The following is a 20,271-nucleotide window of genomic DNA, read 5'->3' as shown; positions in this document are numbered from 1 at the left end:
CTGGCATGCCCAAACCAAAAATCCAGTGGTTTCATAATCAACAACTCATGTTGCCAACAAAGGACTTAGTTTTCCACTTTGATGAGTCTACAGGCACAGCTATACTGATAATAGTAGACGCTTTCTTAGAGCATGCTGGCCAATACTCTTGCAAGGCAAGAAATAGTGCTGGAGAGACAACTTGTACAGCTACACTTACAGTGACTGCAGAAGGTAAAACTCCATTTTTACTTCAAAGGGATTCAGTTTGTTGTCTACCACACTTTTACACTGTCACTAATGTTCTTCTTTCCTTGTTTCATATCTTTTCTTTACTAGCTAATGGTAGTAGTACCTACACTCCGTAACCCAACCACTCTCATTTCTTCTGTTTAAGTGATATCATTCAGAAATTTGCAAATTTGTATCTTGATATAGATCAAAGAATAGAATCATTTTACTGAATGCATCCAGATTTTTAAAACCAGTAATCAAATGATCTTTATAACATTGACTGGAGGTATTTTGTACCATCCTGTAGTAAAAAAACAAACAAACTAACAAAAAAGAAAATACCTCCTTAAAAAGTTCCATAATAAGCTTCCAATACTTCAGCGAAAGAAGAGACAAGTATCAACTGCATGACTAGCTTAGGCATCACTTGTCATTCATATGTATGAATGGATAATCATTCAATGTCCAGAGCACAGTGCATTTGGCATGCTGAGTTTTCAAATGAAGATCATTCATTTTCATCCTCCATACTGTTTGATTTTGTTCAGAGCATGGCCTAGTAAAGTTCTTTAGATACTAATATTGTTATTTTTGTTACTTGATTACACAGTGCAAGCCCTAGATAGGCAAAGTTCTGGGAAAGATGTAAAAGAGTCTATCCGGTCACAGGCTATATCAGAACTTCATGTTGCTCCTCTCAAAAAGAAGAACATTAAAGCTTATCAAAAAGAATTTAAATCAGTGCAACAACCGACACAAGAACTGGGTGTACAGGTTTTTGAAAGTGTATCAGAAAGTTTGACCATGAAGGCTACGTCCCTTGAAGAAATGGAAGCCATGCACACAAAATTCGTTTCCCAAACATCTCAGAGCACCAGGACCTCTATGGCCACTGCTAAGGAAATGAAAGATGTCCCTCCAAAGATTCTCTTGCAGCTCAGAGACCTAACTGTGAAATGTGGTGATACTGCTCAGTTCATATGTGGCTTACAAAATGAATTCTTCTCTGAGTTTCTTTGGGCCCATGAAGGTGAAAAGATAGAAGCATCTGAAAAATTGAAGATATCACAAAATGGAAGTTTTCTACTGCTCACAATCCTAAATGCCCAGCTGGCAGATCAAGGACTGTACAGTTGTACTGTATATAATGATTATGGAGGGACAACAACTGCTGCAATACTAACAGTCAAAGGTGGTTATCTGACTTTTAACATTATAACTTACCTTTTGCAACTTCACTATCACTGCCTACAGCTCACTCATATTTCCTTTATTATCTATATTTAATTGAGAATGCTCTAGGAATAATGCTTTGGGGTTTTTCCTCCATATTTACAACTCTCTTCATAAGTGACATGCAGTATTGGGGAGCTGGTATTGTAACTTCACGCCTCTTCCCAGCAAGTCACATATGTTTGAAGCTTTTTATTCCTCATATCCTTCATGATATGCAGTGAGATGTAAAGCAAAACAGGGTAGTAGGAATTTTTACATTTTGAGAATTCCTGAAGCTGTAGTTTAAGGACGATAATGTCAGAGGAGCAATGTTCAACTAGATACCTGGTCATTTCAAACTCTATGGGTCCAACTTGTTTCTAATAAATCCAAGGTTCAAATTTCAAGATTGGCAATACAGGTCAACGTACTTGAAAGGATTAATGGGTGCAAGTATTGTATTACTGCACTAATGTATTGTCTTCTATCCTTCCCTCTCCCTCAGATATAATTATTTATTTTTGCTAAGATTCCTCCACTTCTTCCTGACACCTGTGTATTAAAATGTTAGTAGTGTTACCAGTAGTGAAAACCCAAAAATGTATTATCACCACACTGGACAGGTGATAGTATTTCTGGTGTGCTCAAAGGAATCAAGAGCAGAAAAGTAAGATGAATAATGAGGAAACCATTGACCCTGTTGATTTGGCTCTTACACATTGAAGTTTCTTTCTTCACTCTTGAGCTGTGCAAATTGCCTTACATAATCTTCTGCTGCTACTTTCTAAATTGAGGTGCTTAATTAAAAGTAAAGATGTGCTTTTATTAGGCATTGCAGGTGAAGTCTTGGTCCCGTGAAAGTCCCATAGGCTTAACTGACACCTAGCATTAACCCAGCAGGAACAGAGCTCTGAAATGTGTAACCACTCATGTTTAATAGCATTGTTGTAGCACTAATATGCTGGACATTCTTTCAATACTAATTACTGGGTTTTTCCCCCTTGGTATAAGGATATTTTTTTATTCCTGCAAAACATCTGATCTAATCCTTTTCCTAACTTTATTCTTACCTAGCAAAAGAAGCACAAGCCAAAGCAGTAACAAAAATTACCCTTGAATCAGATACTAAAAGCTTTAAAGCAGCCAAAGATTGTCAGTTTAAAGCATCTGAAGTTAAGCAAGAATCTTCCAAGAAAATCTCAAGCTTGTTTATAACTACATCCCAAAGACCATATGAAGCTGACATGCAAAGAAACAGAGTCTACTATCCTGATGTTGTGCCATGTGAAGACATCATAGAAACTGACACCGAAGCACCAGAGTTTCTTGAAACTCTGCCTTCAGAAACCACTGTAAAAGAAGGAGATGATGTGTTACTCTTTTGTATCATGAAGGGTGTGCCTACACCTTGCGTGGTCTGGCTGTACAATCAACTAATAGTTGAGGAGTCCGCATTTTGTTCCTTAAAACATGATGGGCCACTGTGCAGTTTAAGATTGTTGAAAGTTGGTCAGAACCACAAGGGTATATACAAGTGCAGAATAGTTAATCCTGCAGGACAAGCCGAGTGCAGCACCCATCTGAGAGTGACAGGTTGGCAACTGCATGCTCCTTCCAAGTGTCCATTCCTTATGCATAGCATCATTGCATTCCAGTACATTCATTCCCTGGGAGCTGATAAAGAGAAGCATCTCATTAGATGGTGTATTGTTGAATATTTTTCTTCAGGGATTTAAGGCATGATAAAGGCATGTTACATTAGAAATTTTCCCCGACCCTGCAAAAAAGAAAGCAAATCTTATAGAAAAGTGTACATTGTGAACAAGTTTGAAAGCATTTGATTACTCTCTTCTCAAAATTTATCAAGTGTTTGAATTTTAGCATGCATTTATGTGTATGTATGTGTGAATTTATGTTTGCAAGAGATTGGATGTTTTTACTACATGAAGTGTTGATTGGCACGTTTAGCAACTATGTCTCAAAAATCTTTATTTTTTTATTCTAGCTCCTGAAAAAATTATACATGAGAAGCTAGAGGAAGACATCGAGATGGAAGTGAAAGGTACAGTCACCAATGATGTTACACTGAATAATTGGTACCATTAATTAGTAACATTGTGAAAAGCTTACATATAGTGTCTGATGGGGAAAGACACACTTTAAAGCGTATTGTAACATGTTGCATGTTTGTTTTGATATGCAAAGGGTTACCTGCATTATAAGGTTATTTAAGTTTTAAAATATGTTTAAAACTTCAAATTTATAATTTTGTAGCTATATTCTTAACTTTTACTTCATGCTTTGCAGCTGTTCACAGAGCTTTTATTTGTTCAATTTCCTTTTGAATGCATGGAATAGTTTACTTCAGAAGGAAGTTATACAAATCTTAATCATATTATTCTTAAACAAGTTAGCAACCTAACATTAATCAGTTCAATGGACACTATTGGATGGATGGATGGATGAACTATACTAGGAAGCATTTGTTGTTTAGGATATGTGAAAGCTACACATTCCCCTTGTTTCCTTGCACTTTTTTACATACATTAATTCATCATTATACATCTCTTACTCTGGCTTGCAGATAGCATACGTGGTTCATGTTGCTTGCTTTTTTCCCTCTGCATAACACTGTGAAGTTAGTGGCTGTATTAGTTCGAATAAACGCCTTCTCATTTCATGTTAGCTACTTACTTACTTTTTTTTAAGATATCTTTCAAAATATTTTTTCTCAATTGTTTGAACATTTAATCTACAAACAGAAGGGTCAGAAAGGGCGTTTATTCTACTGTCTGCAAGTCAGGTAAGATTTTCTTCTTTGCTACCCAAAGACACACAGCTTTTCCAGGCAGCAAAAACATACACGCAGAAGAACGTGTTATTTTGAAATTAATTTTTGCTTGTTCAAGAAGAAATTTCCACAGTCTGAAGAAAGAACAGACAACGAACGATTTTCGTGTCAATCTTTAAAACAGAGCAAGGCGTTGCGTTTATTCGAACAAATATGGTGAGTGAATTACTTTTTTTTCCTGGGTGTGTGATGAAATCTGTTGCATGCCCATTTTTTATTTCAACATATTGCTATTTCATTTTTTTCAATTGGATGGTAGACAGGGTGTGGCGTGTTATAACTCGGTCTCCTTCTCTTGCAGAGCAGCACAGCCAGGAGAACCTCGAGGGACCTGAGACAGCAGTGGTGCTGGCTTGCACCCAGAACTGTAAACCCACCTTCACACAGGGACTCAAGTGTAGATCTGTCGTGGAGGGGGACCCTGCACTCTTCAAGTGCAAGCTACTGGCATGCCCGGCACCCCATATGGCCTGGTTTCACAACAACCGGCCAGTCCACCAGGACTGCCGCAAGGTGATCCGCACTGAGAGCGAGGAGCACACGCACCATGCCAGCCTGGAGGTGCGGGATGTGCGGGAGCACGATGCTGGCAGCTACAGGGTATTTGCCTTTAACAGTGAGGGCTCAGCTGAGTCCACTGCCTCCCTGCTGGTGGCACGCAGTGGGAAGCAGCAGGGCTCGGGTTTCACACGGAAAGCAGAGTGGATGAGGGAGAGCTGGGACCACCTGCTGCAGCAGCAGCGGGAGGACCGGCTGCGGGTGGTGCTCCGCTGCACTGGCTCGCCCTTTGACAAGGGGCAGGAGGCTGAGCAGTTGCTTGGGAACATCTCCCCAGCCCGGGGCATGGTACGAACCATCTGTTTCCAGAAGCTGCCACTGGTCGGGCCTCATCGTCCAGGGCTGGTACGTGGTAGGGAGCACAGTGGCACAGTGGCAGAGGCTGAGGAGCTGCTGGATGAGGAGATCCGTTGGAAGCTGCAGCGGCTGCGGGAGGCAAAGAGGGCAGCGCTGAAAAAGAAGCAGGAATCCCTCATGTCCATGCCCCAGGAGGGCCCTTCTGGGAAGCCCAGTCCACCTGAGGCAGCTGCCACGATGGATGGCTCAGAGCCCCTCGTGGTGCAGGTAGTGAAGGCGTACCGTAGGCCCAAGGCTGCAGGAGAGAGATGGCAGATGCCAGGTGGGCTCCTGGAGCCCTGCCCACCCCTCTTTGTCCAGGAGATCAAGTCCCAAGAGGCTGTTGAGGGGCACAGATGCACCTTCTCCTGTCTCTTCCATGGCCGCCCACAACCCACAGTCACTTGGTACAACAACACCAACCCTGTGGGGCGCATCCAAGGCACTGCTGTTCACACCACAGAGTGCCGCTCTACACTGACCTTCCCATCCCTGCTCCCACAGCATGATGGCACCGTCACCTGTGTGATCTTCAACCCTCTGGGCACAGTCAGCACCTCAGCTGCACTCCATGTAAGGCGGCGAATGCCAGCCTATGAGGCCACAAAGAAAGGGGAGGAAGGGAATAAAGAGGAGGCTGAGGAAGAGGAGGAGAAGGTGAAGACAGAAGAAGGGGAGAAAGATAAGAAAGAGGAGGAAGAGGAGGAGAAGGTGAAGGCAGAAGAAGAAGGGGTGAAAGAGAAGGAGGAGCAGGAGGAGAAGGTGGATGAGGAGGAAGAAGAAGTTGTCAGCCTGGCCTTCACAGTACAGCAGGGACTGCCAAGTGCAGTTCCAGATTCAGACTTGCTGTCACTGCCTGTGGAAATAAAAATCACTGCCCCTACTCCAACACCAGAGCAAGACACAGAGGTGAGGGAGACTACGCATCCCTCTCCTGACCAGGCTGCTCCCACCATAAAGCACAAGTTCAAGTTTTCATTTGATGTAGGAAATGAGCCACCCCAAGTTGTGGCAGAGGTCCCAGCACACATTCATTGCAAAGAAGGGGAAGCAGTGGTGTTGGAGTGTGCTGTGTCTGGGCAGCCCCCACCAGTTGTGGCCTGGTCCCTGAATGGCCAAAACCTCTCTGCCAGTGAGAGGCTGAGGTTTGAGGAAGGCAAGAATGGTATCTACCGCTTACACATCCAAGAGGTCTCTGTTGCAGATGCTGGGCTGTATTGTTGTGTGGCCAACAATGTGTCTGGAACAGCACAGACTGCCTCTGAGCTGACAGTGCAGCCCAGTGCACCCAGGTTGTATAGCAAGGATGGAGGCACTGAGGAACTGCGTGCCAAGGACCATGTTCTGCACCTCCAAGGCCTCAGTACACTTGGGAAGGATGAAGATGAACAGATTATGTGCTCCAAGGAGAAGGAAACCCACCTAGCCTGGTCCCTGAAGCTGTCTCCATCTCCTGGTGAGCAGTTGGAAGAGAAGTGTGAGGAAACTCCTCACTTCAGGGAAAGTGAGATGGAGGAAACAAAGGTGCTGGATATCATGGAGGTTTATGCAAGGCAAGAAACGGGTTATACAGAAGAAAGTGTGAGGGATACAGATGGTATTTCTGAGATGAGGCAGCATAGCGGAACAACTGTTTCTGAGGAACACAGCTTTAGAATTGATGACACTGAGCTGCACCCCAACCTGTCCAGGGAAGAACATGAACTGGTAGCCAAGGACTCAGGTCATTTTTCAGAGGAGCTAGAGGCTGAAGGAGACAAGGTGGTACCACATACAGGTACTCTGTCCTGTGACATCCTAAAGTCAGCATTTATCGAAGTGAAAGGGCAAACACACCCCTCTGATAGAGCTGCTCTGGCAAGGGAATGTGAGGATTCACAATTTTTCATTCCTATATCACCTGTGGTGCAAGAGGGGAGTGATATTTACATGGAGGAGAGCGACGCCTCTGCCTGGGAGGCAATGTCTCCTGATGTGCCTCTTGTAGAAGAGCCAAGTGTGCTCCACCTGCAAGACAATATTGCAAGCACACCCACAAAGGAGCAGTTTGGCTTTTATGACTTCTGTACAGAAGAGCAGCAGGAGGAACAGGCCAAGGAGCAACAGAGATCAGTTGATATTGATCAGGACATCGAGGCTGATGATCATCTTTGTAAAGAAGAAGCGATTGATGCTGGGGATGTTGCACACTGGGAAATGCACAATAATGAAAAAATGCTGCAAGAAATGAAGTCTGATGCAGGCAACTCTTCTTTGGATCTAATCCTCACTCCTCCTGGCATAGAAAACTCAGGTCAGGTTTTTACGGAGGAAGTTGAAGTTCACCTAGAAGAACTGCATTTCAAAGAGCAGTTGTTGCCATCTGACGCTGATGAGACCAGTATCATATTTGATCTGAAGAAGTTTGTAGAGCCTTTCCCAGCTGCAGAGACTATGGACACAGAACAGGCACAAACCTCCACAGCCCTGGAGAGTGTGGAGGTAGGAGTGACTGGACTCATCTCCTCTGTGCAACAACGTGATGAAATTGTGGAAGAGATGTCTCTGGGTGAGAAGCTGCGTCAGAGCTACAGGGTGCAACAGGAGGAGGTCAGTGCCCAGGAAAAGGCACAGCCAAGAGAAATCAGAAGAGCTGCTTTGCAGATCTCTAATGGGGACTTTGGCAGCATCATGATATCTGCTGAAGAGGGATCTTCTGCTGAAAAAATTCATGAGTCAGAGGAGAGTGTCCGTGGGGAGGATTCACTTGAGGGACAAATTCATAGCTTTCTGTCAGAGTCCACAGCAGATTTCCAAAAAGGAGTGCAGGAAACACATGTGGGGGAGGGTGGGGAACGACTGGAGACCACAGACTCCCACAGTGACAGCTTCATCATTGACTTGAAAAAAGCTGCACATGAAAAGAAACCTCAGGCTAGGCATCAGAATGAGGAGGAAGGTGGCTCTGGGATAGAAAAGGTCTTTGAAACAGGAATAAGCAGCTCCACCTGTGAGATAGAAAGCACAGATTCCCCTGAAGAGATGCTCAAGGACATCCAACAGGAACCAAACACAACCAAGGGCTTCTCTTTTGGGCAACTCTTACTTGGTTTAATAATGGATGATCCCGTGGCACCAAAGGAGCAAAGGAAGGATTCTTGGGGCAAGAAGAGAATTCCCACTGAGGAAGCCTCTGAGAATAGCCTGTATGGAGAAGGACAGTGGGAGGATATTTCTGCAGGTCCAGAGCCCAGTGTTGTTCCAGCCTCAGAGCTGGAGCCTGACTTGTCCCTGGACAAGTATTTAAAGTCAACTGGGATAGAGGAAGCTCCAGATTTCAAAGGGACAGCTCAGAAGGAGCAGCAGGAGACCATCACTTCACTGGAAGTGGAGGAGGTTACCTTCAGCATGGTTTATGACTATTACAACAACCAGCAGGAACTCATCCGGCCCTTCTCTCCTGAGTCGGAAATGTCTATAGAGCTAGAGACCAGGAGCGGAGAGGAGTCACCTGATTCAGACCGCTTCTACACACCTCCCTCCTCAGTGGAGGTCTTTGAAACTGCTTCATCAGCATCCTACCACACTCCGATCAGCACGCCTGAGCACTGCTCCACACCGTCTGAAGGCTCAGGATACAGAACACCACCTGAGCGCTACTCCACACCGTCTGAGGGCTCAGGATACAGCACACCACCTGAGCGCTACTCCACACCATCTGAGGGCTCAGGATACAGCACACCACCTGAGCGCTACTCCACTCCATCTGAGGGCTCAGGATACAGCACACCACCTGAGCGCTACTCCACACCATCTGAGGGCTCAGTGTACAGCACACCACCTGAGCACTACTCCACACCTTCTGAGGGTTCAAAATGCAACACACCCTTGGAGTCCTACTTCACACCCTTTGAGGGACCCTGCTCTGCATCAGGGGACAGCACACCACCTGAGCGCTACCGGACTCCCACTGGGGAGTATATGGATGCCCTGGCCACGCTCCCCCTCTGTGAGAGAAAGCAGCAGCCTCCAGACCAGGTACAGGCTGAGGTGTTTAGGACCCCCTGTGAAGCCCTGGAGCCATCAGGCAAGGAGATGCCACCTGCATTCCTCAAGGCATTGAGCAGGAGGAGGCTATATGAGGGCAGCACACTGAGCTTTATGGCTGAGGTGGTGGGTGTGCCCAAGCCAGGGGTGAAGTGGTATCATAATAAATCTCTGTTGGAGCTGGATGAGAGAGTGAGGATAGAGAAGGATGGGGACAAATGTGTGCTGGAGATCACTAATGTCCAGAAAAAAGACGGAGGACAGTATCTGTGCCATGCAGTGAACATTGTCGGGGAAGCGAAAAGTATTGCGCAGGTGGAAGTTTTGTCTGAAGATGGGCGGTCACTAGCACTGCCACCACCTGTCACCCACCAACATGTTATACATTTTGACCTGGAGCAAAACACATCTTCAAGGTCACCTTCACCTCAGGAAATCCTCCTGGAAGTGGAGCTGGATGAAAATGAGGTGAAGGAGTTTGAGAAGCAGGTAAAAATCATAACCAGCCCTGAGTTTAGCCCAGATAAGAAGAGCATGGTGGTTTCCCTGGATGTCCTTCCACTTGCCTTGTTGGAGCAAGCTACAGGCTTGGCCGCAGAGGAGAATGAGGATGTAAAAATCGATTTCCAAGTAACTGAAATGCCTCCCCGCTTTGCTGTGCCCTTTGCAGATATCGAGGTAACAGAAGGCTTAGAGGCAGTGTTTGAGTGTGTGGTAACAGGTACTCCTATCCCAGTAGTGCAGTGGTTCAGAGGCGACATCTGTGTGACACCTGCCACAGGGAAGTATGTTGTGAGTCAGAAGGAGGGACTTCACAGTCTGAAGGTCCAAAATGTAGGTCCTTCTGATGGTGGCTGGTATTACTGTCGAGCAATCAATAGGCTGGGAGAAGCAACGTGCAAAGGCTCCCTCGTAGTCATGGCTCAGCAGGGAGCAAGTGCTAAGGCAAGCAGTGAGACAGTCACGGGCATTAGTTTTGATGTGTTTGCTGAGCCATCCCAAGAGGAACAGGTTGAACTTAGGGCAGAGGACTTGGAAAGCTGCAGCTTTGAGTCATAGAAGCCCCTCCCAAATTCCTGAGGCTCATTTCTGACTACAGTACATTTGTAGGTGCCTCAGCATGCTTCCAGTGTCTCGTGACTGGTTCCCCCCACCCAAGTGTCCACTGGTACAAGGATGAGGTGTTGTTGGAAGGGGACAGGTATTGTGTGCAGGAAGAGCAGGGGGACTGTCATAACCTTAGTATTGAAAACTTGATGAAAAGTGACAGTGGGCAGTACAAATGTATAGCTACTAACAGGGCAGGAACTGCTGAGACTCATGCTGTGTTAACATTATACAAAATTTCCATAGTTTATTTCAGAGTCCCTTTTGAAACAGTAAATGTTTTTAGGCTGTTGTTTACTGCAGGTAAAAATGCAGCACACATTTTAGGGGCATTGTTTTTCATCTCTTTAGGGATGAAAACCACTCTACATGGGCATGTATCTGTCTCACTTAAACTTGCCTTTGTTGGGGAATTCAAGTGAGATTTAGTCTGTGCATAGGTCTTTGTGCACAGTTTCTGCACAAAGCTATATTTCAGTCTACTTCCAAGCTCCTTACTCATTCTTGTAAAGATATTTTGATTGAGACTTATTTGGGTAGGACTAATTTTTTTGTACAGTGTACATATTCCTGTATGTCTATAACAGTGCTATCAGTATTGTTTTATGTAGGCTAAAAATGATCAGAAAATGTAGAAACCACCTTTTTTTGCAACCTAAAGGTATGGAATACTAACTTATGCGTGCTGTTTAGTTTGGATATAATTCTATAAAATAATTCATTAAACTGGTGTTTCCCCTTCTCACGGTGTTGTGTCAGAACATGTGTCTCACTGACTCAAATCCTGTGTTTACAGTTTCTATCACTGCAAAATTCTTACATCCATGAGCCTTATTCTACTGCCTCATGGAATGAAATGACTTTTTTTTTTTAAGTCAATGGAAATATGCTGTTGTAAAGAAAAGCAACACAATGGGAAGAAAATGCAAGTTTTGTGTTAGTAGAGACTGGACAGGATTTTTTTCTCTATTACCAAGTAATAAACATGAAAACATATTTTGTACTTTATCTTTAGAAGTTAAAGGGAAAGCAGAGGAAGAATAATAAATCAATGACATAACTGTAAATTCATTAAAATAATTTTACTTGTCCCCATATTCCAGTGTCATTCATAAAAACATATATACTAGTAAAAAATGAGATTTTTTATGCAGGATTCTTGTTTCATGTTAGAATTAAATCTCTACATATTCTTTTTTTTGGTTTTTGTGGGGTTTTTTGTTGGTTTTTTTTAATCAGTAACAGTTAAATGTGCTATGTGTCAAGATGACCAGAAATAAGTAGAATACATTCAATTGTTATCTGTGGCATTTTCTCAGCAGAAGAGATTTTTTACATTAATGTTCTCAATGTGAGTATATATTTTTGTATTTAAAGTAATGCTAATATTTAGGAGGAATCAGCAGTAGCTGACATAATTAAATCAGAACTAAATCTATCTTACATAAATAATAATAAATTGATTAAGAAAATATGTTAAAAGTATGGGAGTTAATAATTAATGTTTATCAGAAGTTAAATAATTCTCTAATATGTGTGCCAGCTTTCCAGTTACCTATATGCCAAGGTGTAACCTTGAGTTCAACAACCCTAAGGAAAAATCATTTTTCCTTTGATTACCTGTTTGAAGTTCTTAGTTATTTACAAATTGCTCTCAGTTACCTTAAAAACTGCTTTAAGGAGCATCATGATTTTAAGCGTAAAAGAATTATTCCTATAGTACATTCAGATATGTTCATGCATGTTCTTATTTCTGAGTTTGATGTGTTCTCACACTGAGGCCAGCATGTCTCAAAAACTCAATAATCTTTAAGACTATCTCATCACTCACCTGGGATAGTAATTTTTGATCAAAAGATTCACTTTGCCCAATTGTGTTGCCCGGTATAAACTTAAAGTCAGGAGTAGCAAGGTCTAATGACCTAGTACAAGGGGAAAATGACTGGAGTTAAGCTAATACCAGTGTGTTGCTTCAGTTTCTTTCCAGTCATGACTCTGTGATAAATATTTAAGATTTGTATGTTGTTAAAAGGCAGAGATATTTGTGATTTCTTATAGGTAATGGTGGTAGGAAAGAGGAGCATAAGTGTCTGACCCAACATTGTGCTGGGAAAGAATTGCTTCATGATGTGTCCTTAATCCATTCCTTGCATAGATGTGTAGCACTAACTGATTCATTAGACAGCAGAGGTCCCTAGGGAAGTTGGCATGAATTGTCTGATGTTACATGTCAGCTGTGACATAAGGGGTCTTTTAGGTCTGAAGCCAAAGAGGTCAGAGGCCCTTTGGTTAGGTCCTAAGCAATTATGATGTGGTTTTAATTTGTATGTTCATTTACTGAAATTTTTAGTAGAAACAGGCCCATAACTTGTTTTCAAAGCCATAAGCCAAACAGTTCAAGTTCATGTTAACATCTGAAATACATAGCCAAGCATCTTTATCTCTACCTGTGTAGTGGTGTTTGTGGTTTATGTCTGTTTAAAAGTCTTGTTTTAAGTTTCATACATTAGCCAGGAGCACTGTCATGTGCTTACAAAGAGACAAAGTCTCACCTAAGCTACAATTATATAAATCTAGAGCAATTCCAGCTTTGGATAAACTTATTCTGGGGCAACTGGTATAGCTTAGAGCCATGATTTACTATCTCTCTTCAAAATTTTGTGCTTTCTTAGGAATTACAAAATTCACAAATTCATTGTCAGGTGAATGTCATCTTCATTTCTATAAAGTATCTTAAAAAAACGATGAATTATGTTTGTCATCAATGTGTGTTGAATGTTAACATGTACGGTTAATTTGTGAAATAAATACGTAAATTACTTAAGTCCATCACTTCTTGTACTTTATTCATTTCACAGACATAGCTAAAATATTTAAAAGTATCTGTATAGTTTTTCTGTCATAAATATCCAGGAATACACAAGACTACATTAATTTTTGCCACACTCCTGTATGTAAAGCATTCTTATGTGTGTGTTAGCATAGGATCCATTCTGCAATTTTTACACTTTATTATGGGCCAAATTCTGCCACCCATTCTCAAATTTACTAGCACATTGTATTTCTGGGGAAACTGCCCTACTGTTTTAACATGGCTGGTAGGTAATGTTGAAGGACTGGTGTAATTTTTTTTTTTACCCAAGCATCTGTTTTCTGCAGTTAATCACTGTATGCACTGTGCTATGTCATGTATATTATGGCATTTGTGGTAAGATTAATAATTGCTAAAACCAATTGGGTATGGCATATTCTGTTCTTCTTTATAGTTGTTATTGGAGTGTAGCAAAAATTATTACCTCACAATAAGTTTTGGAATGTAAGACTCTGTAATTGAGAGACTTATCTAGGTTCACCATCAGAGTGCCTGGAGACATTTAGCCACTCATACTTCTTTTATTCTTTTTCGACAACTCTCATATCTTTCCAGCATCAAATATTGTGGGCCTTAACTGAACAAACTTGACTCAGTGAGAACAACAGGATTTGATTTCCAAAAGTTTTCTTTGCGCCGTGCTTTTCATGGATGGCTTGTTCCATTCATTTTACTGATGTTTCTAGTGTCAAGTGTCAGGAGAGAATGACATGTTCTTGACATCTGCTTCCTCTCATTTTTAAACCACCATTGGAACAACGTGGTCCAACACATAAAACCTTAAAGTCCTCTGTCCTTTTTCTCTGTTATTATGAGAATCTAAATATGCAACAATGTGACAGGAAGGAATTTAAAAGCAGAGATTTAAATCAATGACATTGAATGAAGAGTGCAAACACATTATTTTAGTAATAATGGTGTTGTAAGCATAAGGGTTTAATGACAAAAACAGGATGAAGCTGGTAAGGGAGAGGTGTTTCAGCGTGTTAGACAAAAGGTAGGGTTGAAAGAGATGAACTAACTGCACCATAAGAAAGTTTATGTGCTGAAATGTTTGTGTTATTTTTCCAAACCTAATTCTGGCATTCTGCTTTTTCTTGTTTTTTTAAATTAAACAAGGGTCTTAGCACTGCTCTGCTGTACTTGTTTGTATGAGTGTACATACAAATATGTATGGCACATACCACTTTAATTGTATTTGTGAAATGCAGCAATGTTGCTTGACTGTTACTTGCACTGTACACCCTAGGGGTATGCCTAACCCATACTGTGATGTCAGATTTAAAGAGACATACATGAGGATCCACATGGGAAGTTCATAAGTAATCTGACAGCACAGCATGGCTTTTTGGTTTTGGTAGGTATGTATTTGATAGCAATAGTACCTCATGTTCATTATTAACTGCTGTACAGTGTTGAGAATGCCTCCAGATATACAAAAATAGTTGCACTAACACTTCTTATTGCTATCTACAAGTGTTCTCATAAACATTCTAGTAAAACTATTTTTTTTTTTTCCATACAGACATTGCTAGCACTCTTATTGTGTCTTCTGAGGAAGGAAGAAGTGAAGGCTACAGCAGCAGCCTTCAGTTGTCTGATAGAGAGAAAACACTTGAATTTGAGCCTGAAAAAACAGTTTATTCCAGCAAAGCAAAGATGAAAATGGAGGAAGGGGGCAAAGCCCCTGTATTCCTCAAAGAGCTCTCAAATGTTAAAGTCCGGCAGGGAGATGTAGCTAGGCTCTCTGTTACAGTTAGTGGCAGCCCCACACCCAAAATCCAGTGGTTTTTCAACAGTATGAAGCTAACCCCATCCATGGACTGTAAGTTAGTGTTTGCTGGCAATGACCACAGCCTCATCCTCCCATATGTGGGTGTACAGGATGAAGGTGAGTACACGTGTGTGGCCAGCAATGTACACGGTGAGACCACATGCAGTGCCTACCTCCAGGTGCAGCAACTGATACCAGGGGTCCCTTGTTTTGCCAGGGAGCCAGACAGCGTGCAGTGTCCACCAGGCTTCACAGCAATCTTTGAGTACACCGTGGCCGGGGAGCCATGTCCTGATGTGCAGTGGTTCAAGGGGAGTGAGCAGATCTTCTCCAACGCGCGTCGTTCTGTTGCTCACCACCCTGATGGCTCAGGCTCCTTGACAGTGCGGGAGTGCATGGAGGAGGACACTGGGCTCTACACATGCAGGGCATTCAGTGCCCTAGGCGAGGCCACATGCTCCGCTGAGCTCCTTGTGCTGCCTGAGGAGCATGCTGTGTGCAGGCACAGCCCAGCCTTGCAACACTCTGCGGTGGCAGAGGACCAAAGTCTCCTCTCCTATGAAGAGTCTGGTGAGCTTCCTGCCATAGAAGGAGCGCTCAGCCTTGAGGCCACAAGGGAGCCCCCAGCCCTCCTTCAGCTTCAGACAAGCCAGATGGAGCACGTGTTGCCCAGGGAAGACATCTTGCCTGGCCTGCCACCAGCCTGCCTGGCTGCACGGAGTGTTGAAGAGATGATTGCCCAGGTGGCCACAACACAAGAGAGCAGCAGGCTTCTGGCAGAGCCATTGCAAACCCTCCCTGCTGGCCCCCAGGGTGTGGTTCCTGCAGCAGCCATGGAGACACAACTGCCAGCCTGCCTTGGGACTGTAGCTGCACAGATACTCTTGCCCAAAGAGCAGCTAATCACCAAGACAGCAGAACAAACGGCTGCTCTGAAGACAGAGGCTTCCCAAGCCCTTCTACAAATGTCAAGCACCACTGAGAGCTGTGCCATAGATGGTGACCACATCCAGGTCCTTGAGGGCTTCCAGGCAATGCAAGGTGAACTGAAGGCTGAACCCAGATTTCCCTCTGAACTGGCCTTCACTGGGAGCCAAGCTGTTCCTCTGGAGAACATATCTTCCCTGGAAACAGCAGAGGAAGATTTTGCTGCCAGAATCCATGAGGGACAGAATGTGAGATTTCCCTTGCTGCTAAAAGAAAACCAGCCCCTGGAGAAAGAACATGTCATTGATCTTGCCAGTCCACTTAGGAAGTGTCCAAGGGCAGGGAGACAACCCCATGAAACAATGTACACGCACCAGCTCCAGCCAAGCCAAGTCCTCAACAAGGAGAGCCAGCTTACTGCTGAAGTTCCCAAGAGCTGTAAGTTAGACGTAAAGTCTCAAATTAGAAATGCACTGAAAGCTGCAGTGGTAAGTGAGCAAAACCTCTTATTTTCAGAATGGTTGACTGATAAAGAAAACATTGAAGTGCAGACAATAAACATAACAAAGGAACATAAACACACCCTATGCACCTATGTTGTGACCGCAGGAGGACTCAGTCCCATAGAAATCCCAGTCTCCCTGGAAGAAGTCAGTATTCAGACAGCTGACCAGAAAACTATCTTGAAGGAGGCTTTCTATTCTCTTATTTGTGAAGAAAAACATCTCTTGATAGATGAAAAATCCAAAGCATTACCAGTCCATCCAAGTCCACTTCTCTCAGGAAAATACTACAATGAAACCTCAGAGCTGGAACCCCAGCAAGCTGAGAGGACTATGGAGGCAGAAATACCCGTGGAGCAGCCTTTATCTGCACAAGTAATCAACACTGTGACTGTGCATGGTCAAATCAAGGATGTGGGCGCAGCTGCAGCCACTGCTGATGTAGCCCCCATAGATGTTCCCATTGAGATACCCACAGAAATACTGAAAAGGAAGGAGAAAAGGGAAGAAATATGTGAGAAAGAGGGTAGAGAGGGTCTGGAAACTAGAGATGTGAAGCTGACGGATGAGTTGGACAAAGAGAGTTATCCCATCATTCACAGCAAACTTGTTGACACTGTTGCGGAGGAAGGGGAGAATGTCAGTTTGGTGGCTGTCATATCAAATGTCAGTGAGGTGAACTGGTACTTTGAAGGTAAACTGGTGTTTTCAGGCGACAAATTCAAGTGTTTGCAAGATCAGGACACATACACACTAGTATTAAGCAAAGTGTGCACGGAGATTCACCAAGGAGAGTACACCTGTGAGGCTCTGAATCAAGGTGGAAAAAGAGCAACAGCAGCAAAACTCACAGTTGTTAAAAGAGGTTGGATTATGGGGATGAAATACTGCCTTTCTAATACACTGTTCTACTAATGAAACTGCCCTACTATGTGTCTGCCTCTTTGGATACAGATACAATATTAACACCATCATGTTCCTAATTAGATGGCCCCTTTATCTCTGGATTTATGGTGTCCTTTTATCACATTGCAAAATCTCTCACTTCCTTCACCACAGTGTTTGGTCAGGAACTGTCTTGCTTCTTGTTCTTATCACACAAGCACAGTCAGGACAAGGTGTATCTCAGTCCTGACCACTTCTTCCAATTGCTGCCTGTGAAGTGGACCTGCTCTTCCCACTTTTCTCACTGCTGCACCCTTTCTTACTGTTTAGAGTAATTGCACAATTTTAGCACAATTTCTCATTCACACCATAATTTCTTATAGCTCCAGGATAGTGTGGTACATGTTTGTATCACGTTGTTATTGTGCATTGCTATTGCACATTGTTTTTCCAGTATCGCCACTGTGTTTCCTGATGTCATTATGCACTGTAGCACTGTCTGTCCACTGAGCTTGGTACTGCTTTCATTTCTTACAGATACATTTTTCTTTTACAGTCACTTTATGTGGATTGCAAGTAAATCACCTTTTTACTTTCCAGAATGTCCTCAGGCAGGGCTTTGAGTTACTCTCTGCTTCTCATTTCAGTTGCACCGATCTTGAGGAGAAGGCTCGAATCTCTGGAGGTGGCTGTAAATCACGTGGCCAAGTTTACCTGTGAGGTAGAGACTGCTCCCAATGTCAAGTTCCAGTGGTACAAAGCTGGACGAGAGATATATGATGGAGACAAATATTCCATTCGCACCTCCAACTACCTCTCCACACTGGAGATCCCGAGGCCTCAGGTTGTTGACTGTGGAGAGTATAGCTGTAAGGCTTCCAACCAGCATGGCAGTGTAAGCTCTACAGCCCTTTTAACTGTAACTGGTAAGTACAGATTTCCAAGCACTACTTCTTCTCCATAAAATATCTTGATATATTGCAATGCTTTCACTGCTATATTTACAAACGTTTATGGTGGGGCTCTTGATTGCTGCTGCTATATATAATCCATACCTAATTTTGGCAGACACAAGCATAGAGAAGGAATAATTTTTGAGAATGCTGCTTTTAGGTGTTTTCTCTGCCTGCTAAAATGTACAGTATGAATCACTGTGAAAAGTTTTAGAGGGGAAGGAAGAAGGGGGAAAGAGAGAATGGGAGGAACTAGATTGACGACAGAATGGGATTGGTTTATGAATACATTGTTGAAGAAGGTTTGTGTAACTTGCAACATAACAACATCCAGACAACAAGAAAACATGCATTTTTAAATCTGATTTCTTTGCTGTAATAATCACTGTGCGATTATCGTAGCATCCTAGGTTTATCCTGCAGCTATACTTGTGAGTCAGGCTATGCAGTTACATGTACCCGAACATTTGTGTGCCAACGCCAGAGGGGAATTCTGTGTGACTAGGGAAATAGATCTTCTTAAACAAAAAAAGAGGGTTTAAAGGTGCTTCAGTTTGCAAACTTTTTTGTCTATTAAGAGCTATAAAATTATCTTTTTTTCTTTAAAAAACTCCACCATCTTTTGGACTTTTAGTGTATGGTGATTTTTTAATTCTGACTTTTCTTTTTGTGGGACGAGTCTTTATGTGGTCTTTGCTAAGTGCCAGATGCTAAAGACTAAAGAAAGGTGCACAATCTGTGAAATGCATGCAAACTTGTCCATCTTGAGGGAATAGTGCACCAACATGTCAGTCTTGGGGGAGGAAGTTCTGGTTTTGGTTTATTTTCCTTTAGTTTGTACATTGCTCCAGAGATTCAAAATACTTTCAAGTTCTGGAACAATATACAGACCTAAGAATTACAAAACAAAAGTTAAAATTCATAATCTTTAAAACGTCTTGTCTCCTTCACTGCTGGCTTCTTTTGCTTAAGAGTGTCCAGTGACAAACCAGCCCCTCTTGCTCTCTGTCCCTAGCAAATGTGGAGAAAGAGATTAAGGTCTGGTGCTCACTTCTGGATAACATTGAACCCTTTTGTTTTGCAGAAGCATTTCCACCAACGTTTCTTACCAGACCTGAATCTATCACTACTTTTGTGGGCAAAAGTGCCAAGTTCCTGTGTACTGTGTCAGGCACTCCAGTCATCGACGTCGCCTGGCAGAAAGATGACACGACCATTTCACCTTCAGATCACCACAAGATCTTCAAAGTGGAAAATAAACATGTGTTAGAAATTTCCTTTCTCACCACCAATGACAGAGGGGTTTACACTTGCAAAGCTTCCAACAAGTTCGGGGCTGACATTTGCCAGGCTGAAATGGTCATTATAGACAAGCCCCACTTCATTAAAGTTTTGCAGTCAGTGCAGTCAGCAGTCAATAAAAAAATACGTCTTGAATGTCAGGTAGATGAAGACAGGAAAGTAACCGTAGGGTGGACAAAGGATGGAAACAAAATCCCTCCAGGCAAAGATTATAAGATTTACTTTGAAGACAAAATAGCCTCACTTGAGATTCCTCTGGCTAAGCTCAAGGATTCAGGCCATTATGTGTGCACTGCCTCAAATGAGGCAGGAAGCAGCTCCTCTTCTGCCAGTGTCACAGTAAGAGGTAAGATAGTCCTACACCCCCTTTACCTTTGCTCTTCTTGGGTTCCCCATTTCTTCTTTTGCAGGCAAAAGACTTCTTTGGGCTGAAATCATGCTGTGAACTCTTCTCACATCTGCCATCAGGTCCATTCACCTCTTGGTCATTTCCCCTGCTGCCTTCCAGTGCACAATGTGTTTCTTCAGTATTTCTTTGGCCAGCCAGATACAAGAATTGCTCCTATGTGCAGGGAGAGATGGACAGAGCAGACAAGAGAAACTACAAGAACCACAGCTCTGCAAAGATTATGCTGATATTTACTGAAGTCATGTTTTGTTCTTGCACTACGAACTGATCTTTGAAAGCTTCATATTTCAGCCTTCTTTCTTCTTCCTCTTTTCCTTTTCCCCTTTCTTTCCCCTCTCTC

General features: G+C 43.0%; 1 protein-coding gene across 1 annotated transcript in view; it reads left to right on the top strand.

The window, feature by feature from the left end:
* LOC104526368 (titin-like) overlaps window positions 1-19,868 on the top strand; it is a gene marked incomplete at its 3' end in the record, with an annotated part of 57,989 nt that extends 38,121 nt beyond the window's left edge. The window contains 7 exon segments of the mRNA XM_029085398.1: window positions 3,434-3,490; window positions 4,581-5,746; window positions 5,984-10,210; window positions 10,246-10,609; window positions 14,704-17,247; window positions 17,915-18,193; window positions 19,305-19,868. Of these exon segments, the coding sequence (XP_028941231.1) occupies window positions 3,434-3,490; window positions 4,581-5,746; window positions 5,984-10,210; window positions 10,246-10,609; window positions 14,704-17,247; window positions 17,915-18,193; window positions 19,305-19,868 (9,201 nt within the window).
* Between the last annotated feature and the right edge of the window lie 403 nt (window positions 19,869-20,271).

Source organism: Antrostomus carolinensis, unplaced genomic scaffold, assembly GCF_000700745.2.
Source record: "Antrostomus carolinensis isolate BGI_N321 unplaced genomic scaffold, ASM70074v2 scaffold6886, whole genome shotgun sequence".
NCBI classification, from domain to species: domain Eukaryota; kingdom Metazoa; phylum Chordata; class Aves; order Caprimulgiformes; family Caprimulgidae; genus Antrostomus; species Antrostomus carolinensis.
Note: the sequence above shows the minus strand (reverse complement) of the source record. Positions and strands in the feature narration are given on the sequence as shown.